Below are 27,711 nucleotides of genomic sequence, written 5' to 3'. Positions count from 1 at the left end.
GCAGAATTCCTGAAATATCTGAAGTCATCAAAGGTCGCCACAAAGTTTACACATGGAATGAAGTTTAGAGTTCTCTTTAGAGTGAACTTGGGAAGGCCTTGGGAAGGCAGAGGTTAAGACAATAGCATTATTGATTATCTTAGCAAATTCACCTAGCAAGGAATGTGCGGGTAATAACAAAATGGGTTTTAAATGTTTTAGTAAACAAACACAATGTTAGTTCATTAATTTGTAAACAAAACATGAAGATAAAGAGTAGATACACCTTGTGCATTGCACACTCTATAAATGAAACAGTATGTACTGAAACTTGCAAGTGACAGAGATAAAAGGTTGCCTAGCAATTTTTCACTGCTGCATCTTTAAAAAGAAAAAAAGAAAAAAATAATAATTTTTCTTTGGGAAAGACTGTACAGTAATTAAAGAACACACATCCTTACTTTTGGATTTTTTCCAAATCAAAAAGAAGACTTTACTGGAATTGAAATAAAAGTAAGCTGAGCAAAGCAACTAGTATGTACAGTTTATGGCTCTTACACAAATGTGTGTGACAGCAATGTATTTACATTCGTGCTTCAAGCTTTTGCCACTGCATCTGTGTCTGTCTTGATTGGAGTGCCTCTTCAGACCTCTGCATATCCCACAGGTCCTTTTAGATGTAAACAGTTTAATTCACTGGTATTTTAATACATTTATTGTATAGGTAGTAAGGAAACTGCTTTTCAGGAAACCAGATTCAAATTGGGTTAACCTAATATATCACAAGTTTAATTTTGCTAATCGGATTAATTTTCTATTTGCCATTAATATCCTTCTTCTCCAGTTACATAGTTACAGGAAGAAAAAAAAAAAAAAAAAACAACATACTTTTTATCGAATTTGTTGTTTTTAAACAAGAGCCTGCATGCTGCTTTCAGGCTATCACGTTTAGTATAGCTTTACATAAGTATTTCCTTATATTTGCAATCTTTTCCATAATTTGAGGGTTTGGGTGAGCAAGAGAGTCTCTTTATTCGTTTGGTATGAACCAGAGTGGTCTTTGCCTCGGCACATCGCCAATAAACCGATGAAACAAACTTCTTTCTGGTGATTAGCTTCTCTCCCTGGCCTGTAGGTGGGTGTGTTTAGCAGAAGGAAGGAGTAGGAATGCGCCTGTCAGCCTGCCTTTGCAGCTAATTAGCTCAGCATACAGCAAAGATAAGCAGTCCGGGGAGGTGGACCCTGCGGAGGGTCGTGGGGTTTGAGGCAATGCCTGATTGGGAGACGTGGGGAGATTCCTCAGGAATCCAGCGCATCAATGAGCTGCGGAAAGTTGGTACAGGACTTGCCTGACTCAGGCATGAGGGCAGCGTGTGGCTGCTTTCTGGAAAAGCAGAGCAGAGATGGACAGAACCTTGGAGTCTCTGCAACTTGTAATTGCCCAAGTTCTGCCTCATCGAGACCCTGCCCTGGTTTTTAAAGACTGTAAGTACCAAAGATAATGATTTTATTTCCCTGATAGTGAGTGTATTTAATTCAAATGTCTGTTGTACCCAACAAATTAAGAGAGAGAAGTAATTAACATGCTTGTACATGTATTTGTGTGCATACCACAAACTATCATTATTTTATCTTGCCTATTTGAAGGCAGTGTTGCTGCTTATTTTTTAAGTTTGCATTTCAGAAAACTGATTCACAACTTTTACTTAGGATATTTAATTACATTCTAGTAACATGGTAAAAACTTTACTGCTTGACAATTTTGGAAAACTTTATGCCAACTCTCTTTCTGTGGTTAGTTCGTCCTATAAATTACCTTTCTTAACTGTAGTACTGCAAAATATCAAATATTGCAATCTTTGTGTTTACACAGATAAAGTGCAACAGGCTGCTTCTCAAACATAAGACGTTTTCCTGCAAGTATATGGAATGTGATTTCCCTCCCCCCCATATCAGACTTGACTATGGATGCACTTTTTAAACCTGGCCAAAACATTTATTCTCTCTTTCTCTCTCATTTTACAAACTATCCCTTGTGAAATGTTCTGAAGTACCTTTCAGTAGATGGCACATAATAAACTGGCCTGATGCATCCCTTGAAACAGAGTTCAATGCAACTCACATCATGGAAATATGAGTATTTAAATTTGAATTTATGATTTGAGTGGGGCTATGCATGGAACAAAGTTCTATTTAATTAGTAATTTCTTAGAAAATACATCCACAGATTTCATACAATGGAAAAAACCCTCTTCAACAGATCAAATGAAACAATAGTTAAATTCCATTGTTCTCAGTTTTCTTCACAGGTGAATGAGATCTCTTGATCTCGTGCCCCCAGATCCGGTCCTACATAAACAATTTGATTGTAAAATTAGTATTTTGCTGGGTGTCATTTCAGTCTGAATTACTTAGTCAATCATTTAACATGCAAACAATGCTGGAACAATGTTAGATTTTTAGAAGGGAGTTTTATTTATTTATTTATTTAACATTCACGTCTAATTGTAATCTCCTGTGTGACCTGAGGCACACTGCAGAGACATTTATTTAATCTCCACTTCATTCTTTTGTCAACAGCTCTGTTAGAGTTAATAAAATCAGTCTCATACAGTCAACTGTTGCCTTCTAAACTTGCTGTAAAAGGAATGAAGACTTAAAGACATGGCTAGTGATGGACCCAGGGGAAAAACCCATGTACATCTGCATTAAACAACTCCACTTGCCAGATTCTTATGCTCATAGCCACACTGAAAAGTCAGAGGCTGACCCAGTAGTTCCCTGGGACTAAGTTGGATTTACTCTTGTAGAAGGATGCTACTCTTGTGTGAATGTAGCATAAGGATCTGTCCCAGAGCTTAGGAGTCTGACATCTGTTTCTCAGGCCACCCTGCAGGAGGTTTGTATGCTGCTGGGTAGGTTTGTATTACTGTTGCAGTCTTGGGACCTCGTGGAGCAGTCTGTGAATGTACACACATCACAGGAACAAAGAATTTGATCGGGGTGCAGTGTGGGGGGTGGGCTCGAGGAGAGGGGCATTCCCTTTCATAAGTTTCCACTGGTAACCAGTTCCTGCAGGTCTACTGACAAGGCTTTTATTGAAAGTGTATGTACAAGCTGCTTGGACAATGCATTTGTGACCACCCACAGATCTAAGGGAGGGAGAGATGATTAAATAGAAACAAAAGTGCGAGTGGATTCGAGTAGGTTTTTTTTTTTTTTCTACTTTAGATTTTCTGAGGTATGAAAAGAATTTTGAAGGCATTCTAATATAAATTTAACCTATACAGGCTTGAAGTTGCTGTGAGTGTGTGCCACTAATTCTGACTGGTGACAGCCATTCATAGTGCTTTGTCTGTAAGTCAGATGAGAATTTACATGCATTCTTTTTATCTTCAGCAAAAAGTCATCTTTAGATCTAGGTGGTGTCCATCTCTGACTTTTAATCAGATTTAAATACAGCAAGCAAGTATTAGACTAGAAAGGACATAGTGTCTCATGTTTCCCCATGGGACCACGTCCACATCTCTTACAAACGCATTACTTTCAGACCTTATTGGAAAGAACAAAGTAAGAATGAAGTCCATTCAGGATCTACTTTGTTGCAGCAGCATCTACCCTTTTCACGATGTGGTGTGACTCAGTATGTCAACAGGACTGAGTTTTGCTAGGGCAAGATGTCAGAGCAAGTCTGCTCATCTCTGCTCAGCACCACATACACTTCATACACTTTTTGTTCCCATTCCAACCTAGGGGTCTTGGCTTGCACTGTCCCAACACTTTGTTCTGTTGGGAATGTCTCCACAGAGGGCTTTCTTCAGCAGCAGCAGGGAGAGACAAGATGTTCAAAAGTCCCTGCCCTCCTGGGTGCAGCTTGCAGGAGCAAATACAGTGAGTGGTGCTGTGCCTGCTGCAGCAGTGCTCCTTCTGGGCTAGCGTCTGCCCAGCAGAGGCAGAGATGATGGGATTTGGGAAAGATGCAAGATCATGGCTGGGTGCCCTGGCAACAAGACAGCAGGGATAGTTTGTTTCTCACAAGTCCTCCCTGCCATGAGAATGCTTCATCCTTATAGTGGTAGGCAATCTTTGGCAGAGAGCAGGGGTCTGAGCAAGGCCCCGTGGTGCAGGCCTGTCACCAGCCCACCGATGGGGGACGGGGAGCAGTGGGCTGCAGAGGGGCTGGCAGCTCCAGCAAGAATGGGACAGGCAAAGACATGGAGGAGGAAGGCAAGAAGAAGGAGCCCAGTGCTCAACTCATGCTACTGCAAGAGTTGTGTTTGCTTTTTGGTGTGTGTGTTTCCCTGAACTGTGCGCTGTATGTAGCTTCCATCCCAGGTAACACAGGAATCCTAAAGATAATGCTTTCTACCATGCAGACCTAATTAACCCCAGCACTGGTCTAATCCATATGCTGACCTTATTACAACTTTGTTTTCATATCAAAAAATATTATGGTATCAGGTAAGAGTTACGATATATCTTGGAAAAAAGCTAAGTACTTCCAGAAAGTCTTTTTAAGCCCTGACTTGAATTTATGGTTCCTAGCTGGATTGCTGCTTGGTTGGTTTGTGAACATTTAGCAAAGTGATTTTACATCAGCTGAACAGCACTGTGTCTCCATTTCTTTTTACTGGTAGCAACAAATTGCACATTTTCCTTTGCACGTTTTACCAGCAAAGATTTCAGTTCAGCAATAGATGGACAGATTAGACTGTAGAGTTTTTAATAAGAAAGTATGTTAACTTATGGGGAACTGTCCATAATTTTTAGTAGAATCAGCCCAGCTCACTTATCTTCATTTAACATTGAAATAGATTTGTCAGTGGGTACCATACTAGCTCTCTGATACAAGCTTTTAAATTGAAGTGCACTATAGCCAGAGTAAGTCAGTTGCCTTTGAGAAATATTACAAGATTAAAAGTTTTATCAAACAAATAGTCTTTTCCTTTCTAGATTAATGTTATTATTACTATACTATTCCTGTGCGAATCAGTTATACTTCTGATTATCACAAGAGATTGACCAATTTATAATTCTTTATTGCTATCTTCAGATATTGACATTATACCAAAATTCTTATCATTTTCCCATGTAATGCTACATAATGTAGACCAAGCCAAGCTGTTCGGCAATGATTAACAGTTGTCTTCAGACTATCAGCTTAAAAACACCTGACTTTAGTATGCCTACTCATTCTGTTCCAAGTGATAACCTGCTTACTCAATTCATAACGCTGCAGGGATTGACTTTTTGCATCAGTCCAACGGTGGTGTCAGTGAAACCCTCCCAGTCTCTACCCTTCCTTTCCCTAGCTGCATCTAAATCTGCTGTGACTACAAACATACCAATGGTTCACAAAGCCTACACCATTCTCTGAGCTGCTTACCTCCAACATCTTCTTCTTTCTTCTTTTACTTGGTAACACATTCAGAATGGCTCTCATCCAGTTCATTTATTTAATTTTATTTTGTTCTTTTTCCAAATCCTTGAAGTCTAGGAACTGTCAGTCAGTGCTGTATCTAAGGTTGTCATTGCCAATTAAAGATGTTGCTTCTCACAAGTGGAATCTCACCCCACAATCAAATCTTCTTTTCCTGAAACAACATCTTTCTACTTTTTGTGCTTTTTAAGGTTTTTAGACAGAATCACCTAGTAGTCCACTGCTAGATCAGCTCACTCATATAGCATCCAAATCCATCATGGAGAAGGAAAAATGCCCCTGAAGTCCTCTCAGCATATTGTTGGTGTCCCAGTACATGATACTTGTTAATGTTTTTATATATATTTAACAACATACCTAATTTAATTGGGTTTAGTAAGGATATGGGGCTTTTTTTTTTTTGTACATATACATGGAGAACAGAATAGTATAGCACAGGGAACAGAATAGAATAGCATAGGGACCAGAATATCCTAAAAAAATCACTGCTAACATGCTAATACATAACATAATATATATGATAAATGCATAGTAAGATCATGGGAAAATTAATTGATATTGCCTACTCACATTTGTACCTTTTTTTTCCTAAAGCTATTATTTATATGTTTAAAAATATGCAAAATAAATCAAAAGAGAAGCAATAAAACCTTCCCTCAAAACAGCTGGATCCCACTCCAGTTGCTGCTTTTTTTTTTTTTTTTTTCTAGAGATTTAAACAGTATCTCTTTGCTAGCCTGAGCCCAATTTAACAGCTTCCCTAAGATGTATGCATTAAGTTACAAGCCTTAATAGGCTGCAGCTGGGGAAGGGTGCACTTGTAACTTATGAACTTTGTTTAAACGATATAGTTTTACTGATTATGTGCCATGGCTTGATTTAAGACATGTAAGGGAACTTTACTAGCCTCTCACTGAAGAATCTTCTTTAATAGATTTCATATTACATATTTCTTTCATTCAAAAAGCTTGTATTTTTCTTCTGCATTCACGTATTAAATTAAATCCACGAAGGCAGTTAAAAGGACTTTTAGAAACAGCTGTTTTAAGTTTTAAAATGACAAAGTAGGTGGTTATCTTGTGTGTGTGTTCTTTATGCTCCACTCTCTCGGCAGTGAGACGTTGTCAAGTATATGACTCCATTCCACTTCAGTGGCAGAGTCACTTGGCTCCCACTCCGATTTGCCCTTCCAGTCTTGGCCAAAACACCCCCCTCCCAGTTGGCCAGCCTCCTGTTTATGGCATTGTTTGTTTGCCTTGGTTGAGGTGAATGCCTAGCCAGTATTCTTAGCAGTAATTCACAGAAACCTGGAGCTATTTTTTTTCTGGCATCAATGCAGTGCAAACTTACTGACATAATCCAAGTTGGAGAGTTCTGTTTTCCACTTAGAATGATATTTAATTTGACTCACAGATTTCCTTGAGCAGAGGCAAGACAGTTGCTACTGAAAGGTGAGAAATTGTCTGGAAAACAATGTTGTGTTATAATAAATGTGTTATCATTTAATCCTCTTTCAAACACAGTTCACATCAAACTGTATTTCTGAACTCTCAAAAGAGCTCAGGGTTCATTTAGGGTAAATGCAGCTGTATAACCCACATATTCGTTGTTCCACAGAACTCGCAGCCTGTCCTAAATTCAAATATATATATATATAAATAAATAAATAATAAAAAGTCCTTAGAGTCTAGGAAAACTTCAAGATCTCTACCAGGATTTGCACTTAGGGACAGCTTCATTTGGTACAATGCTCAGCCCCTGGGCAAGAGGCTTTTCCAGCTGAGTAAAAAGCAAAGTAGAGAAGAAAAATCATCTTCTCACCTCGTAAATAGGCATTACAGCCAGCATCAAATAGACTGTTGTGGAACCATTAATATTCACAGATGGGAGAGTACTAAAGGAGGGTATATGGAATTCTTGCTCTTGAACTTGGTGATGCACATACTACTATGAAACTCTAACTGAGAAAGATCTGAGGTATAAAGTGGATAAAATATTGTCTGAATGTGGTCTTGGCATTGCCTACAACAAAATCAATACTGTTAACTAATTCAGCAACTGACAGTGTACAAAATAAATTGTTTTAAAGCATGGATGATTTAATCCTGAAGAAAATTGTTTGTCATTGCATACAAATACTATAACCATTATCTTAAAAACTCAACCACATCATAGGCATCTTTCAAAATACAAAAGTCAATTACAATGAGAATGTCCTTTCAAAATGAGACATAAATTACAGTATTCTGCTGCATTAAACCATGAATCTTGTTGTTTCATTTATGTACTTCTGAAAATTCTCATTGTTTTCCATACTGCATTTTTAGACTTAAGCCAGTTGGATGCCAAATACTGATATACAGCATAGAGATTGAACAACATTCTACCTGGAATGTTTAGAAATGAAGGCAAACAATGCATGTGATTACAGGAAAAATGAATATTGAGATATCTTAATACAACATTAGTAATCATCATATTAGTAATCATTAGTTACTATCTTAGAATAGTAACTTAGTATATTTGATTGTGCATCTGATCATATGTATACAATTTTCACATCTTCCTAAACTACTACAAATCCATGTGATACATAATGAAGGAAAAAAAATAATAGTGGCTGTTAGGCATAAATAAAATCTTTTTTTTTTTTTTTTTTTTTTTTTTAGTAGAGAACTGTTTTCACACACACAGAATTTTTACAAGTTTAGCTGAAATTGTTTTAATTATATATTTGAAATTGATATGCTGTTTTAATTTCATGATGATAAACATACTGATTCAAGCTAAACAGTTGAGTAAAATAAAATTAATTAAATCAAAACATAAAGAATTCTTGGGGAAAAAAAAGTTTGAGGCTTTGATATCATGGCTGCATTCTGTAGTTTAACCTGATGCATCTTCATGTTCATCACTGTTTTGAGGTGCTAGTTTTGGCTAGGATTGAAAAAATCACAGCAAAAACTGCAGTGATAATTTGATGCTGCCACTACATATATACCACCAAGTATTTCCTGCTACCATCCTCACAGCTAAGCCAGGTTTTATGTTTATCCAATTCAGTACAAACCCAGGCACTTTTAATTACTTAATTACAGAGATATCCAGCTGCACTGTGGGATAGGCACATAGCTTTCATTTGACAGAAATTCTAAACAGAATAAAAATGATGCTGCTCAGCTACTGTTTCTGTGTTAGTCATACATGTATTAGTTTAATCTACTAGCAGCTACTCACTGCTTAATAGTCCTCTGGTAAAATATTGCTTTACCTGTAAAATTTGAGACAGCTCAAAGCATGTTTCAGGATTTCAGGAAAAGAAGGTAAATATATTTCTGCTGGTATATTGCAGTGAAAGTAGATACCTCTCTATAGCTCTAAAAAGTCTTTTGAATATTAGTTTTCAGAGTGGAAACTTTCAGCCAAGTGAGAGATGCAGGCTGTCCAAATGCTGAATTACCATCAAAAGGACTCATGAACAAGAATGGAAATTAAAACAGAAATTTTACACTCTGAATTCTTAATTTCTGTAAAACTAACAACAGAAGAGAAGCAAGGATCAGACACACAGCAATTTAGGTCACTTATTGCTACCATTGGTACTAAACAGTTTAAATACCCGTTTCTTTTATAGACCACTATACCAGTATAATTTCCTCTTGGTAAGCAAAAGCATGCATGATATTTATGGGTAGTTTCCCCTCCGTCAATGAGGGGCATAGGATACTAAAATCTAGGGACTTGGACTGGACAAAACATGAACATGCTTGGGATTTCCCTGTGCAGCTTTGCCAATTGCATTGTACATCTTCTTAGAAGACTCAGCAGTTTTTTACCTACAAAATAATCGAACTCATCATGATGTGGGAGAAATCAAGCTTTATTAAAACCTATTTATTTATTGTTTTACTAAAAGTTGTATCATACAGGCTGAATGATGAGACCAGAAAGAGTACTGTGGGTTACCTACACCACCAAATTCGTTATTCCTGTGGACTTTGCATTACTGTTTTTAAGGACTGCACTCTTGGACAACAGTTGTTTCAAAAACCAAAGCACTTTATGGAAACATCCTAAATCAGTGATATTCTTAAAGCTGATACTTTCTGTTGCTATCTATTTCAATACCAGTAAAGGACTGAATGTCACCAATACCATTCTCTTACTGAAGCAACAGCTCCTACTGAATTGTCGTGTTTAAACTTGGAAATTTTACATTCATGAATTTTATGTTCAAATATCAGTTTTCACTTAATGGGTTTAAAATTAGATTGTTACCCAATGTGTGCATGCTCTGTGGAGCAGAAGGTCTCATAAAAAAGAAAAAAAAAGAAGAAAAAAAAAACACTCAGATGTTTACATCAGTGAGGTATTCAGCCAGAGACCAGTTTCTGAAGGTGGATTACCATTTGGAGTCCGTACTGGTAGCAGTTTCCCTGTCTAGTAGACCAGTTTTTCTCCCACATTCATCATCATTTAGAAAAGCAGAAGTCAGTTTCTGTGGTTAAGAGTTCCTCAATATTTCAGTTTTTTTCTCACAGCTGCACTGCGACAGTGGTTATCCCAACGTGTTTCCTGTTACAAATACAAAATTTATTCAGATAGCTTTCTTCTTTACGGTGAAGCAATATTCCAATGCCATGAGAGTTCTGCAGCTTTAAATGCCCAAAATGCCAGAACTGGTAGGAGCCAACACTGCTGCTGCATCCGTGACACCATCCAGTGGCACAGCAGTGTGCTCCAAACACCCTGCCTCGCCTCCCCAGAGCTCAGACCACGCCACCCGCACTTCCTCATGGCTTGAGCACAGCAAAAAGGGAACTGGTGATGACCACACTCTGTGTGTCTGCCCTTGTCATGGCTAAATGCCAAGAAAAGCTGTTGTCTGTGAGAGCAGTGCAGCTGCCAGAAGTCAGGAAACAGGCAGTGACAATATTGGCGCTCACATTGCTCACCCTGCAGCAAACAGAGCAGTGCCCTGTCCATAGATTGCATGTGAGCTACTACCAGGGTGACACTGTCTCAAAATGGATCACTTCTACATTATTCCACTACTAACAAGGTCATTTAAATTTAAATTTTCAAGTGAGAAATGATGAACATCATACACAGCTGGTTTTTTGTTTGTTTGTTTGTTTTTGCATAGTGTTGTGGTTTAAACTATCAGGCAGCTAAGCACCACGCAGCCATTTGCTTACCCTCCTCCCTCCCTCTGTGGGATGGGGGAGAGAATCAGGAAAAAGAAAAAAAAAAAAAAAAAGAAAGAAAGAAAGCCTGTAGGTTGAGATAAAGACAGTTTATTTGGAGAGAGGAAAAAAAAAAAAGAAGAAAAAAAAAGGAAAATAATAATAATGATGATAAGAGTATTAATACCACTAATGTGTACAAAACAAGTGATGCACAATGCAATTGCTCACCACCTGCTGAACGATGCCCAGAAAGAAAGAAAATTATCTCTAAGCTACACATGGCTCTGTAAAAGGAGTCTAGATAAACTATACTAAAATTCTTTTTGAGTCCAAGCCGAAAAGTGTTGAGAAAACCCCAACACAGAACGTAAAACTTTGGAGTACTGGCTCAATAGTCATGATGTCAACTGGATTTCTGGTTTTCACATTTCTATTTTCACATTAGCCTGCAACTATTATCATCATAATATACAACACCTTTTTTTCCAGCTACTTCATAAAGTTTTGCATTAAAAGTCAGCTGCTTTCCTTGCATGACCATGTGTTTTTGTTTTTTGTTTTTTTTTGAGAATGGACAAAGAGAAATCTGAGTATAACATTTTCTCATGTTTGAAAGTGAGCAGCTCAATGGCTGCTGTGATATCAAAGTTCCAACACATTGACTTAATAGTACAATATTGCTGACCTGCAATTTATGTACTACAGTAGCGTGCAATCCCAGAAAGTCCAAAATTGCCACAAAATCATATTTTTCACACCAGCAGAGATAATCACAGACATTTTATTATCAATAGTAAATGTATCAAGCTCATATGTCTGCATTTCTTGTGTAACACAGAAAACACTAAGATGAAGGACATGTATGCATCCTACATTCAGCATTTTTATGTCTTTGACAGTGAATGTCGTAGCAATATTGCAGGAGTTCTGGGAAAGCAAACAGAAGCAGAAGGCCATATTCCCAAGTGAAGGCATCATTGTGTATGAATCACTGAGCTCCCTGGGCCCACCATTTGTGAGCTATGTTACCTTGCCAGGAGGAAGTTGCTTTGGTAACTTTCAGGTAAGTGTCAGCTTCCAATCTTTGCCAGGGGAATTTTATCTATTTATTTATATATTTATTCAGGAAAATTCTTTTGCCATAAAAGATACAGGACAACTACTTCTGTAACAATGAATTCCACACTTGACTTTTCCAAACTCATTCTGTCCCAGCCCTCACCGATTTAAGAGACAAGGTACCTGAAGGAAAACAACACAGAGTTCTAGGAATTAATTGAGTACGGAATGATTTTACCAGTCTTGTCTCTGGTTTCCAGTCATATCTACAACAAAGTGAAACATTATGAGTAACTCAAGCATTTCTGTTAGTTGAATCTAAGACCAAGGCGTTTGTAGTTTCTCTCCTTCAGAAAACAGTAATATCTTTTACGGTGGAGAAATAGCTTAGTATTTTATTTTATTTTATTTTATTTTATTTTATTTTATTTTATTTTATTTTATTTTATTTTATTTTATTTTATTTTATTTTATTTTATTTTATTTTATTTTATTTTATTTTATTTTATTTATTTTATTTATTATTAAATGGGAAGGTATTTCTCACCATAATGTAATATGCAGCATCCGACCCATACTAAAGCTGTGCTAAAATATACAGAACAGGGATCAAAACTAACCAGATACAGATCAAATTTCAATTTCAGTGAAATAACAACTGAAGCTAAATTTGACACCTTCAGTCTCCAGAAGGAGGAAGGTTGTCTTGTAAAGCACTCTATCCTCTATCTTCCTTTCAGTAAATAACAATAGCTTAAACTTTCGCTCCATCAGTATTGACACTATGAAACACCTACTTACTATGCAGGAATTAGGCCTGCACAGAAGGTCTCAGAATAGCAGTTGAAGAACAATCTTCAACAAACAAATATTGGACACAGGATTAGCATTCTTCCCAGAACATCAGTTGCAATTTTAGTAAACTACATCCAAGCCCTGCTTTTTCACTAGGAAATAACAGCCTTTTCACGGACTCTTCTGAACATTCCAGGACTATTTTTCCTAATGATTCAGCCCTCACTATGAAACTGTTGGAAGTACAGTTCAGAGTTGCTCCTAGAACTTCCTGAATACCAAACATTTCAGGAACATGTGATGACACCAAAGCAAGATAATTTTGACATTATAGTCTTTAAACTGTGATGCAAGAAAGGAAAACAGCATTTTTTATTTTATTTTTTTTTACAATTTTGCTCTTTGCTAAAATCTTACTCTGCCTTCTGTGTCATTGACTTTATACATATTTTTCCAACCTTTTATCAAGACCTGCTCCCTCCTTTTTTCTTTTTCTTTCTTTTTTTCCTTAAAAAAATATATATAAATAAAATAAAATTGAACATGTTCCCTGTGCTGAATCAGGTATTTCTGTTATATAGCTGCACTGCATTCAGTCAGGAATACACTTCAGAAGCATCTGACTGATAAAGAAGCTGAGGCAAGCCACCTTGACAGTGCAGTTCCCATGATAATCTGTTGCAGACAGACATTAAGAGATTGGTCCTATTCATGCGTTCAGGAAAAAAAAGAAAAATATATATATATATATATAAATATATATAATTAATATATAATATATGGAGCATACAGAGGGGTCTCACTGAAAATGTCTCAAAAAAGACATGTACTGAATAGGTTTAGAACAATTTAGTAATGAATTGCCAATATCTTAATTTAGAGGTATAATATATTTCAGTGTCCAGATCACTTAAAAGCTACTGTAGTTATATTTACGACACCACTAAATAATGGTAAGCAACACAACGCAGGACAAAATACAAATGTCCCTGCTTAAGTCTTGTTTCAAATAATCCTTAAAATAATAATGTTCTGAATCCTTATCCCAAATCCTTATCTTGCCTAAAGACAAGCAGATATGTATTACATTATATACTTCATGGTACTTCACAGTCAAAAAAAAATGTTCATTTGCTTAGATCTTTTAAGGATTTACTCTCCCATTTTTGTTCTGGGTACTTAATATCAGGAATCAGATACCACGACTAACTCTGAAAACTGCAATAATTTTCACTTATGACAAAGGGACCAACATAAGGCCCATCTAATCGGCCTCTGGCTCCCCTCTTTCTGAACTCAGGCATCAAGCTGCTCATGGTTTTAGCATATGTTTTTGTTTTTAATACCAAAGGGAAATATGCCGAATATTTTGACTTTATAAATGCAGTGAAAAGGGTTTGAAAGTCAAGCCTAGCTTTCATCTTTGCAAGTGAGATCATCTACAGCAATGAATTCTTTTGAACAACGGGTTTGTAGCTCACCAAAGGATAGAAGCACTAAACATTCCCTGAACTGATCATTCAAATATCAAATTATTGTTTTCTCATGTACTTGCTGGCATTTCTATGCTACTATTAATCAAAATTAGCTTTAGAAGGAAAGATTACATCTTTTATTAGACTAGAAAATATGGTTGAGAGCAAAAAATAAAAATTACAAGATTTTGAGTGCATTAGCACTTTTATGAATCTGAAGGACTTGAGTACACACAGGTGTATGCAACTAAAATCTCATCCTTTTTTTTCCACTTTAATGGAAGTTTAACTGATTAAATAGGTCACTACCTAGTGAATATTCCCTCAACTACATCCATATATTTTTCTCACAACAATATTAATACTACCAAAAGTACTACAAGTTTAAAGTAGAACTGCAAGCACTACTTTCACTAAAAGTAAAAAGTACACAAGCTTCAAAATGTATGTAATGGGAGTAGTCATTGGTGACATTCATGGTGGTACTTTCAGCCCTTAATCAACAACTTGTGGTGTGAAGAAAATGGTCATAGCTAAATACAGTTTAAGAGATGTAGAATAAACGTCCCAGACAGATATCTGAGACAACATATTATTCTTTAACTTGAATATTGTTTTGAGCTTCCCACAGAGTATAACAAAAGTCTCTGTGACAGTGTCACATTTTTCAGCTTCACAACCAGGAGGCTAAGAAAGTCACCTTTTATTTAACTATCTTTTAAAGAAAATCTAAGGCTGTATTATCTTCTCAAATACTAACTCTTCAACAAGATGTATTATGCATGCCTCTGCATTATTTTAAATTTGCTTGTCCACTTTTGCGACAACATAAATAGTTTTGCACCGAAACTAGAATATGAGTCTGGAACACGGCTTCCTATGTCTTCATCAGTACAAAGAAAAAAAAAAAAAAAAAGGCAATACAATAAAAAAGCCAGGTAAATCCATAAAGCTCCAGTGCTCTCCTTCCCTCCCCAGCTCCAGGTTACAAGTTGTTTTTGTTTTTGTTTTTTTTTCCTGAAATTTACCTTCATAAAGGTATGACTAAGAAAATAAATAAATAAATATTAATAATGATAATAAAAAACACCTTTTTGTGCAGCGATGTCACTAGTTAAGGTCTCAGTTCAATTCTTATTAAGGGGCCAGAAAACAGCCATTTAAAATCAATGAGTACTGTCTCCCTGATCTTAAAGGTTTGAATAATTCAGTAGATGCTTCAATGTTTTTTTCATGTGTATAAATAAGACAGCAAATATGGGGCATGAGGAAACAGATAGCATAAATAGTGTAGTATTTGTTGCCAGTATTGCCTGCAGTCAGCAAGGACCAATTAGGCTTTCTCACTGTGCAGCAATACACATTTGATGTTTGTTACAACTTGCTGTCCAAAAGAATTACATGAGGCACAAGTCAAGGTGAGGCTAGTGTCTAAACTCTGACACCACAGCACTACAAATGGACAAGGAAAATGTTAGTTTTCCTAAAGTGGCTGGCTCATATTGACGATCGGGTAAAGAGGCCTTGAAACCTTCCCTCACTGCTGCCATAACAGTGCCAGCAGATACTTGTGTGGGCTTTCAGCTGCCTCAACTACCAAGCTGTCCAAGATAGCTGAAGTAGTATTTTGGAGCTGCAGCAGTTCCTGTCCTGGATGTCAGGCTTAGGAAAGACAGCAGCAGAGCAGGAGGGACTTCCTTTTTGCCACTAAGGACAAGCGGGACTCCTTTTATTCATCCAGGTGGACACAGCTGGATAGCCAGCCCCTAGAAACATAGGGAGTCACTAGAAAGGCTATTGAAGTCTTTCTAGTAGGTAGTCTTTCTGAAGGTAGGAAACTTCACAGAGGGCAGGGGAAGTCTTCTGGGTCTGAAACATTAGGACCAATGTTTTGGTGTAAATGATTGCTTCACACACTTTATTGTACAATGTCAATTTTTTAACCTCCCTTTACAGGCCTTTTCCTCTTTTCTCCAGAATGGTTGAGGTTGGAAGGGACCGTCTGATCCAACTTCTGATCAAGAAGGCCCACTAAGAGCAGGTTGCCCATGACTATGTCCAGGCAACTTTTGAATATCTCTGCACCTGTCTGGGAAACCTATGCCAGTACTTGGAAACCTGCACGGTTGAGAAGTGCTTATGTTCCAGACCGTGACCACTACCTCTTGTCCTGGTGCTGGGCACCACTGACAAGAGCCTGGCTCTGTCTGCTTTACACCCTCCCACCACCTTCCCACTGAGCCTCATCTTCTCCAGACTGAGCAGTCCCACTGCAGTTTCACTGGTTACAGGGATGATGCTTCAGTGTTTCATGTCCTGGCAGGCACCCAACAGGAGAGGAGACAGCCAGGAGGTACCTGGTTTTGACTGTGATCCTCTAGGGTGATTTCAGGTCTTGCTGTGACTGGCAGCAGGAGGCAGTTTTTTTATTATCACGGTGCCCTGGCAGCACAGCAGCAGTCTGCATGGAGCTGTCATGGGATTAGACAAAGCCAGAGCTGACTTGTGCACCTTGCATGTGCTCACATTGCGGGGGGTAACTGACCAGCAAAAGTGCATTTTACATACACAGAGTTTGGCCAGTAGCATTCGTGCTTACAGCACCATGGCATGTGGGAGGTAAACTTGCTGTTTGAGACAGATAGCGATTATCCAAGTAGAAACAGGTTATAATGAAACATTGATGCTTTTTGAATATACTCACCTACTGAGAACAAAACTATCATCTTTAAGCTAAATGTTACGTTCCTTGTTTTCTGCTTTTCAGAAGCACTGTGATGTACCTGCTTCATTGTGTCTTGTTCATGGCCAGCTGTATTAGCCCAGTCAGCGTCATCTTTTCCCTGTGGGGACCAAGGCTAAGGCTTCTTTATCCCTTTTCAGCTGCAAATATCAAAAGTCCCTAAAAAACAGCATGTAAGAGTGGGCATGACTATCAATATTTCAGTATGTGTTACACCATAACATCACAGAAGAAATGTCCCCTACCCTATCTTTCCTGGAGGCTGAAGCTCCTGAAGAGCTAGACCACTGGTATGGCTGGCTGTGAGATCTTTGCTGCATTTTCCACCACAGCTTCAGCTTTGGATAATGCAACACTTCTTTGTAAAACTGAGCCAAAGAGTCACTGAAATCTTTGCCCTCTGAGAAAATATGTTAAGATTTTACCATTTTATTCCCCAGCAAAAATGAGCTCTAATCAGTTTCATCCTTTTAGGACTGAGAAGATAATATATAAATTAAAGGAAAAAAAAAATCACAGAGAAATGTCATATGTCATCACTTTAAAGTATAATCTCCATTTTTGTATTCGTTCTTATATATCCCATTAAATTTAGTAAATTTTAAGTTTTTTTTTTTCTTTTTTTTCACTTCTTACAGATTTGTAAATCTCTTGATCTCTCAAGACTTACCATTTGCCTATAAACGTATGCAGACTGCTCTGCTGGTCTTACTTAAAAGTGAATAGTATTCTTTTATCTGTCATTTTACTAGTTTTCATCTGCACAAAGATGGTTTAAATCCAAATTCTTTGGCTTGCTTTGTATTATAACATTTATTATTGAAATCACATAAATCCAAGTTCTGTTCTCAGATTTTAGTAAAAAAGAGTCATGTGCAACCTGCAAGAGAATCTTTAAGCATAATGAAAGAAAAATACAGTGATGAAAGACTTGACCTGGGCATCTTCAAACAGCTATAAAAGCATTAGATATTTTGCACATTCAAGGAGACAGCAGCTTCTGAGACAGCATGATAGAAATAAAATAAAATAAAATAAAATAAAATAAAATAAAATATAAAATAAAATAAAATAAAATAAAATAAAATAAAATAAAATAAAATAAAATAAAATAAAATAAAATAAAACTCAATTTCCTTCCAGAAATCAATTTTTTGTGAACAAACTTGTAAAAAATATTATTTTAAATGGGAGGTTAAAATGGTTTTCTTTAAAATTAAAAATATATATATATATTGCCCTAAAATAGAACAAGCATTTTAAACTTTACCGTTCAGAGTATTACACTTCTATTTTCACTGCATATAATACAATTAGCAGTTTGTTTGATGGAAACCAGTTATTACATCATAATTAGAAGCCTCCCAGTATTAAGGAAATACAGTGAATTCACACCATTTATTAAAGTGGATAGAAGCAATCCAGCAGAATTAAAGAAAAAGTGTTAGCTACTGAATATGTTAAGGCCTGGAGGAATAAATAAAAAAAAAAAAAAAAAAAAAAAAAATCTTGTAGAAGAATCTGTGAGTATTGTTGTAACTGAACACAAAAGAGTATGCAGTTTATCATTTCAAGTATTGCAAATGAAAATGGATAATTAGTTGATGTATTAATTAAAGTAAGATAAAATCTCCAAGTACAGCACAGCTTGCCAGCCATGAAGAAAGTTAAACACTGGAATTTTAAAGGTGTTAATCAGTGTTTCTTGCCATCTGAAATACATTCAGGTATTTTTTAAAGACTGCCTTCCTTCATGTCTAACAAAAATCTATTCAGCACATCTTTACAAAGATGGCTTTGGTCTTGATAACCATGGCAGGTTCTGATTTCCCCTGTTCTTTGAGTCCATGCATAATATAGTAGAGGAACACAATCACACAGTGACTTAATCATACCATAATACTTCATTTCTATATTAAGACAATTGAAATCAAATGTCAATTAGTTGTTTTGAAATACCAGGAAATTGTGTTATAATTATAATTATTACAGCAAAATATAATATTTTTCTCACCCCATTCCCAAATGAATTATTGTGTATACATGCAGCTGGTGGGGTGGAGAGGCAGCAGCTGGAAGAACGGACAAATCAGATATCGAGAGTGACTGCTTTTCATTGCAGCATCAGAGAAGGGCCCTGTCTGGGACTGATTCACCAGCCAGGACAGAGCAGTAACTTAAAACAGCACAGAGCATCTGCACTCTGCTCTCCATCTTGAGTGCCTTAATTGCATGTTCAGGTCTATACTGCTTCCCAGATTTGAGATTCCAGAAAAGTTTCACCCTTTGGTCAGGTTAACATAAATCTTTGAAGGCTTTTTTAAGCCTGCCTGAAAGCCCAGGGTGCAGTTTCATATGGATTTAGTTCACATAAGCCATTCCCTGTAGTTGCTGAGACTCTTTTGAGACTCTGAGGTATTTTTGGTACTTTGGTTTTTACTTTTCTGTATCCATGAACACAATTCAGTCTTGTAAAAGCTGTGACATAATTAAAGACTTGGGCTTGATGTAGGGTATGTGAGAGTCCTGGTGACATATGTAATACAAGAGGTTGGGCAGGATGAAGTGGGGACGTCATCTGACTTTAGACTCCACAAAACTAAACTAGCAGTGTGACACTTTGTCCAGGTCACCCCACAGAGTTCATGTTTAAGAATTTCCCCTACCTCCTAAGTGAAAAAACCCTAAACTTATTAAAATTATGAATGCATTGTTTGCTTGTTGAAAAAGCTAAGAATTGTTCATAACTTTTTACAAAAACAAAGCAATTTAACATGAGCTGGAGCTTCTGAAGATTAGACTTACATGTAATTAGTGAGTAGCCCCCTGTAAGCTGTGCAAGGACAGCAGCTACCAGCAGCTGGTAGCACAAGCAACTGCCAGCTTAAGCAGCTCTGCAGCAAGGTGGAATGAACAACAGTGGGTGACAACCTTGTTTCAAGTTGTCCTTTCCAGTGGTCAAACCTTCTCAAAATTCCTCACAGTATATTTGGTTTAAAAGAAATGAAGCACAGAACCAGCAAGAAATTCAGTGTCATTCTACTTTACGGATGGCAAATCAGACCCTTGTTTTGAAGGAAAACATAATAAAATAAAATAAAATAAAATAAAATAAAATAAAATAAAATAAAATAAAATAAAATAAAATAAAATAAAATAAAATAAAATAAAATAAAATAAAATAAAATAAAATATATTTTCACTGGAACATTTTTATTTTTTGAAATTTATTTCATTCCCAACTTGGCTGTTGCTAAAAAGTTTGATAAGCAGTAAATTAATGCAGTAACTATTTCAATAACTATTTGAAATTCAATTAAAAGCTTACCAAAATTATAGAATTTTATAAAATACTTTTTTACTTAATCCAATAAATCTTATGAAAACTTGTGATAAAGGAATTTTCTGGTTGAAGTATTGGTTTTCAGAAGTCAGATTTTGTGAGAAAAGCAATTAATAAATAATAGAATATAATATAAATCTTTTTTTTTTTATTTATTATTATTTATTTATCTTTGTGGTATTGAAAGGCAAAAAACATACATAAATGCAATGGGAAATACAGGCTTCACCTGAGATCTGCAAATTTATTTATGTGCTTTTTCAGAGCTGCTTAAGCAGAGCAGAAGCAAGGCGAGATGCTGCAAAAGTGGCTCTCATCAACTCTCTCTTCAACGAACTTCCCTGTCGCAGGATCACAAAGGAATTCATCATAGAAAGTGTTCGGGAGGCTGTTTCCTCAACCAGTGTAAGTACAAAACAAAACAAAACAAAAAAATAAATCAGGGGAGAAAAAGTGAGTGAACATAAGTATGATTCTGTAGATCATCATATCAAAGCTTCATGTAGCCTACTATCTCTCCTCTACCATTGACCAACAGATAGCACATGTGAACAATGTTAATGAATGAAATATACATGATTATTATTCTCCAAAACTGGTGGATTTTTCACCAGCCAACAAATAAGCTTTTAGTGATTTTTTTTTAACCTTTATGGTAGTAAAGATTGTCCAAGTCAATTGTATATTTAATATAGTGGTATTAAAACATCATTTTTGAAAAGCTGTTTTAGTCCTTAAGGTCTGATTATGATTTGTTTTCTCTAGTATGCCTTGATAAAATATTTGCAGTTCAAACCACTACAATGTAGCAAATATCATCTGAGGCTATTAGAAATCTTTTAAAATGAAAATACTGATTTGCTAAAAGGCATGTATCATAGATTAAGGAAAGATTAACTGAATTTCCTTGTGTTTGCAGAAGACATTTCTCCGAATAACTGTGGAAATTATATTTAAAATTTTAGAAACATCACTATTGTATTTTGTGACATGATCTGTAGTGTTCACCTTCTGAGCAGAAAGTGCTGTAGTCCCTCATGAGATGTATTTGGGGAACAATGTAGAAACAGATGAGTGTAAGGAGGTCTGGTCTGTATCTGTTTTACAGATGAAAGAATAGTTTTCTTTTCCAGTATTGTGAATTTTATACATTTTAGAGGGACAAAAATCCATAAAAGTTAGGAAAAATAGAGCATGATTTATTTGCGTATGCAATTTAAAGGGAGTTTTGATTCAAGTAATTTATCATTTTTTTATGGAAATTTTTGAGGTAAAAGGTTATATGCTTCACAGAGTTCTGCTTGGATTTCCTTAGGGATATTTAAAAGCCAGCATAAATATTGCAGCAGTGGTGTGTTAACACTACAGCATCCAAAAGCCATAAATTTACTTGCAGTTCAGTGGAACCATATTGGGTAGAAATCTGTTTAACTTTCTGAAGTTGCCATTGAACACCTGGGGTTATGCAAAGGAATCTGTCCAAAATTATCTCATTCCTTTTTCTAGGTTTTTCCCTGCAAAAGAGAGGAGAGAGAATGAATTTAAGTGAAACTCAGCCCCTTGCTCTACCTGGCTAATTTGTGCAGCTTTTGAATTCTACCGAAAAATTAAATGTAGAACTATGGACCATGTCATCATGCTTCATCAATATGGTCATAGAGATACTTTATTAAATGTATTCATTCCATAGACTTACATTATGAGATGCGAGACCTACTCAGCATTTGGGTACTAGTAATGAGAATTTCTTAAATGCCTGAAACTAGAAAGAACTGATTTAACTGAAGGGGCATTTTATTGATTCACCTCAAACAGTTATTCTTAGGTATAGATGGATGAGCAACAGTACCACAGAGGTTAGTAAATCCTGGAGCCAGGAGATGGCTCTCCTATCAACAGAGCACTGGGGCTGCAAAGATGAGTTAAAGGGCAGCAGGGCATTAACATAAGAATATAATGTACTGCTGAGCCACCAATCACTGTCAGTTTATTTCAGAAGTGCTCAGGAGGGATGCTGCTTTGGTTTATAAGAAAACCAAGAATGGCTTCAAAAATCTAGACCCTCATTATAGTCCCATTACAGTCAATTTATGTTAGAACTGTCAAAGCAAGAGAGTATTTTATCTTTTTGACTAAGGAGAGAAAAACAAGTCTGGACAGAACAATAACAAATTGTATCTCTTTCTTTTCTGCATCTCCTCCTTCCCCAGTCTTGTATTTCCTTCTGTCTTTACACCTGGTATAGGCCTTTGTAAGAGCTCCAGGATGACCAGCTACCTCACCTATACAATTTTTATTTTTTTTTTGGAGAGAAATTAAAACTTCCTAGTAGCATTTTTTCTCCCAAAATTATGTCTTCTTTACAATAATGCCATCTTTTTGGGGGAGGTAGAAATAATCAGACTAGTGGCATCCTGGCTAGATAGAAGGAAAAGAACTATTGAGCAGGTAGTGTGAAAATCACAACCCAAAGGAAGGGCACATCAGATAAATATATATGATATAAATATACACACACACACACACACACACACACACATATATATATATATAATATGTATATATATATACACACACGTATATATAATATATATGATTTACATATATCAGCAGAAAAAATATTTAAGGGACAGTAGAAGCTGCATGGGAGGCTAGCTAGGAAAGCCTCTGGAATGCTAAATGCATACTGCAAAGTAAATATTAAAGCATTTATGATTAATCTCACAACTCCTTTCCTCCTACCAGTGACCAACAGGTCATTAGGCACTTTAGTACTCTGATTTGCTGTCACTCTGGGAAGACCCAGAAACACATAAAGGCATTGAAATCTCCAATGCTAAATTTGTCAGCGTTTAAGGAGAAAGAAAACAGGACTTACCAGTTGCTAGGGTCATTTCACAGTAATCAGATGGTACACAAAACACTAGTGAAAATAATAACATCCAAGGTAACTATGATTTACAAAAAAAAGATTCCCAAACTGTTTGCTGGGGAAAGGAATGGAGGGGCATTAAAAATGTCTCAGGATTGCAATAATAAAACATGTTAACTATGATATAAAATAAATACCATATATAAGTATAAATACATATATATATATATATATAAGTATAAATACATATATATATATATAATTTATATTTTATAAATAAAATATAAAAGCAGTTAACTATAAGTTAAAACATAACTATAAAATATGCATCACATCAAAAAGCAACCACTTGCCTTCTAACCACATTCTCTTGTTTCTTCCCTCAGGGTAACCTAAAGGATGCTGATGACCCCAGCACTAGTATTGGAGCCTATCATTACATGCTAGAGTCAAACATTGGAAAGACAATGCTGGAATTTCAGGTATCAGAATAACAGTGCGGCTTCTGCATCATTCACAGCTGAATGAAGCAACTTAATTTCATTACTAATATCTAACAGAGTGATAAAATGCCCTCCTCTATTCCACATCCCAATGAAAAACATGAAAATAAATCTAAATAACTTGAGAAAATACTCTGAATACTATCCTTATGCTGGACTTATACTGGACTGGTGCATTCTAGTGAGAGAGCACCTGACTTCCTGCACTGGAACTTGAAAGAAAACCTAGACGTACAGTACTGAACATGGGTGAATAAATTGTCACACAGTGCCTAATGTAGCATCTAAGTGCAAATATTCTTGTAATTCTGGTCATTTCAATGGAATGTTGACCACTTCTAATACTCTGTCAGAGCTTTTTCAAAATTTTACACCAATTGAAAAAACTTTTCAGATTTGAGAAAACACTTCAGAAAAGACAGTCAAGACAATATCAAAATATCAATATCTAATATCAAGACAATAACAAAATCTCCAGTTGCTTTTTTGCAACTTTCTAAATTAACCAAACTGTACATAAAACCTCCATCCACAAACAGTTATTTCATATAGGTACCAGTGTAGGTACATATTTCTGGGTTTGCTTTTCCTCCATTTGATGAAGTATGAATTGTGGTGATGTCATATAAACCTTAAACAGCCTGCAGTATACTGTAAAGTTTTGCTTGAGGTTAACAAATAACACAAGTTAACTGGAAATAGGTGCTATATTGTGGGGGCCATTCTGCTTCACCTTACTGCTGCAAGTAAGGTGACACACACAGCCACACACATATTTCAAATGAGTGGAGAGTGGGAGCAAATTTTGGAAAATAGTATGAATATTCCTAGAGCGTGCCCATTTTGAACTGCATGTTTCCAGAAGCCTCTGCATTCTGGCTGAGTTATAAGTAACATCTCATTGTGTCATATCTAACCCAGAGTGAAAAATGTCATCAGAGGAAAAGCTGCCCTATTTATTTAATATCATAAATAATGATACTGCAGTGGAAGTAGTAAACTTTCAGGAGAGTTGCTGTGGCTTAAGTTACATCCTTAAGATGTCCAATCTTACCCCTTTGCCTGTTCCCAAGATGCACTTCATGCAGGGATGGAAGCCAACAGGAGATATAACTTTAAAAAAATCAGGCCTTGAGAAAGAACACACTCAAAACACAACAACATTTAAAGGAGTAAGATGCTGTGGCCTACAAGAAGAGAGTTTTGTGAAAGAAAATATGTTTATAAATCCAAATCCAAAGTTATCCTTAATAAACTTGAGAGTCTTTTCCTCACCACTTTGATAAGTAAGACAAAAAGATCTGAGTGACTCATGGTGAGTGACTCATGGTGAATGGAGTTAAATCCATCTGGAGGCCAGTCACTGTTGGTGTCCCCCAAGGTTCAGTAGTGGTGTCAGTGCTCTTCAATACCTTTATCAATGATCTGGACGAGGGGATCCAGAGCACCCTCAGTAATTTTGCAGATGATACCACATCACAATGAAGGTTAGGAAGTAGGTAATTTAAAGCTCTAAATACCACAGCACTATGACTACAGACAAGGTTGTAGTGGTCACCTAAAAGTGAGTAAAAGCTTCTTTGTAGATCAATCTTAAACCTATATTGCTTAGCATATGATTATGTGTGACCATTGTGCATGCCTGCAAGTGATTGCATTCCTGGAAACCTCACAAGTTTCACAGCAGGCCCCTGAATGTATACAGTTGTTTAAAGCTTCCAGTGTGGAAAGAGGAGGTGTCTTCCTTTTTGATTCAGGATCCTCAGGGAGAACTTTCCTTTGCATGTGCAATGCTGCATGCTTGGCAGTCAAGTTTTTTAATTGACGGCACATCCCAGAATATGTGTGAAAACGTAACAGCCTACTCAGACATAGGAGATCTAAACCTCCAAAGACTTAACCGTCTTGGAGATAAATCCCTCAGTTTTACGTATTTACATCCCCCACCCCCACCACCAAATTTGGTTTTTCAGTGCTGAGCTGTGCTGCCTGTTTGATTCCTCCACAGGCCTAGGAGGGTAGCATAAGACTTAGTAGCATGGTTTAGTGGTGGACTTGTCAGTACGAGGTTAAAGCTTGGACTAGATGAGCTTGGAGGTCTTTTCCAACCTGAATGACTCTATGATTCCATGATTTTTAGTACTCTACTTGCATCAAAAGAAGAAAATCTAGTTTTCAGCTCCCTGGCTATAAGAATTTCATTATAACTTCTAATGGGATTTGGATTAATTTTGTTCCTTTATGTCATCATCTTTAAATACCAAACCTGTTCTGTTTCTTCTTTCTCTGAAGTAAAAAGGTGTGTTTTTTGAAAATTTAATCCATAATCAGTATGCTCCCATTTTGCAGGAGTTGATGATTGTCTTTCAGCTTCTGCATTGGAATGGAAGCCTTAAAGCCCTACGTGAAACAAAGTGCTCCCGGCAGGTACGACATAACTAGCATCTAAAAGTTGGCTGTGTGAGTGGGTAACTACCCGAGGTTAAAATATGTAAATATATATATATTTTTTGAAGTTCTGAATTAAAGTATTTTTACTTTATTTTGATATAAACAGGACTTCAGACAAAGCTAAATTTTAAAATGCATTTATGTCTTCTGTATTTGTCCCTTGCTATCACTTCAAGAAGCCATAGGCTATTTCTCAGTTTTATCTATCAAGAGACAGGTTGAAAATTCACTTGAGAAAAACTGTTACCCCAGCATGGTTTGATATCTATTTTTGTGAAAACTTTGGGAAATGCATTAGATTGAAAATTTTCAAGACATTTTTTAACTTACGAAATTAAGTTTTGTTCTGTATTGTAATCTACAGAAAAAAAGTATGCATTCTGAGTTTTCCAAAGGGGAGGAAATTACTTTTAGCATTTAAAAAGTTACCTTTCTTCAAGAAATGTCATCATAGGCAAATTTAGTTCCATCCTGACATTTAAGTCTCTTATAAAGAAATCTAATATTTGATGGACGTTTTATTCCCTTTTAGTGATCAGCTTATGAAAGATGTATAGAATGTTACAAAAGGATTGCTGTGTAATTTTTGTCCAGAGCTGAATTTTTCTTGAGGAAACAGTTGGGTAAAATAATAATAATAATAATAACAACAACAACAACAACAATAATAATTTGTAACTGACTTCCATATCTGTTGTCACTTTCCTGAATAATAGGAAGTAATTTCCTACTACTCCCAGTATTCCTTGGATGAAAAGATGAGAAGTCACATGGCCCTGGACTGGATTACGAAGGAACAAGAATCTCCAGGAATTATTTCCCAAGAGCTGCAAGTGGCTCTTAGGGAACTGGAGGAAGTCAGGAAAGCTGGGCAAGAACTGAGGTTCTACAAAGAAAAGAAAGAAATACTGAGCTTAGCACTGAGTCAGATCTACAGTGATCAGGTTACCACTTCTTCATGGGACGATCAAATGAGCTTGGCCCTACATGGCTATCAGTAACCTTGAAGAAGGTGTTTGACTTCAAACTGTAACATATTTGTCTAGGTTGAAAATATCCCATATGTAAATTGGTAACATTCTTTCCCATGGATGTTTTAATTTCTGTACCTAAAAGCACTGATGTCCTTTTCATTTCTACTTGGTGGATAGAAATATTCTTCAGGTCAAACCAAAGCTACCATGAATATTTTATGTAGTACTGGTACTAAGATATATGTAAACATAAATGGAGACAAACCACAGAAAACTTTTATGGTACTCTGGATATTGACCTTGATATGGTACTCTGGATTTGGAGTTCTGCAAAAAGGCTCTACATTTTCCTTGCTGAAGATGTAAAAATTGTTGTCAGAAACCTACAGACTGTTAGCAATAAAAGACAAAAAGGGCAGTTTAGGCACTGGTACGTTTTTACTCTCAGACTCCTTCACAGCATCTGTGTATCCTCTTGGCAGTTCATTTATTCTGTTTATTCAAGGGTAGCAAGAATCTTCCAAGCCAAAAAATAATAATAATAATAATAAAAGTTGCACACAACTATTACTCTGGATTCCATGTGCTTCAAAACTCTGTTGCAGCCATCAAGATATTACAAAGCAGTAAGGACATAAAGATGAGCAAAAATTAGCAGACTGACCAGATTCTGTCTGGTATGGATGCTATGTGATAACAGTCTGCCAGTCAGACTTTTTCTTTATGTGCCTTTTCAAACTTACTTGCACTGCAACAAATGCCTACTGAGATTCAAGATCTTTCCTTTCCCCATACTGACTGCCAACATAATTCCTCTGCCAGAAGGTACTGTTCCTGGAGCAAAGTCAGCAGCATATACCTGTATCAGGCATGGGCTCATAATAACCA

At 36.4% G+C, this 27,711-nt stretch overlaps 1 protein-coding gene across 1 annotated transcript; it reads left to right on the top strand.

Moving 5' to 3' along the window:
* Positions 1–1,107: 1,107 nt before the first annotated feature.
* On the top strand, positions 1,108–27,390 carry LIX1 (limb and CNS expressed 1). Its single transcript, XM_038170923.2, has 6 exons — positions 1,108–1,464; positions 11,508–11,671; positions 20,288–20,428; positions 23,282–23,377; positions 25,748–25,825; positions 26,566–27,390. Exons 1-6 carry the CDS (start codon positions 1,383–1,385, stop codon positions 26,848–26,850), a joined length of 846 nt encoding a protein of 281 aa, XP_038026851.1. The 5' UTR covers positions 1,108–1,382; the 3' UTR covers positions 26,851–27,390.
* The last annotated feature ends 321 nt before the right edge of the window (positions 27,391–27,711 follow it).

Source organism: Anas platyrhynchos, chromosome Z, assembly GCF_047663525.1.
Source record: "Anas platyrhynchos isolate ZD024472 breed Pekin duck chromosome Z, IASCAAS_PekinDuck_T2T, whole genome shotgun sequence".
NCBI classification, from domain to species: domain Eukaryota; kingdom Metazoa; phylum Chordata; class Aves; order Anseriformes; family Anatidae; genus Anas; species Anas platyrhynchos.
This window is presented reverse-complemented; position numbering and strand designations above follow the sequence as displayed.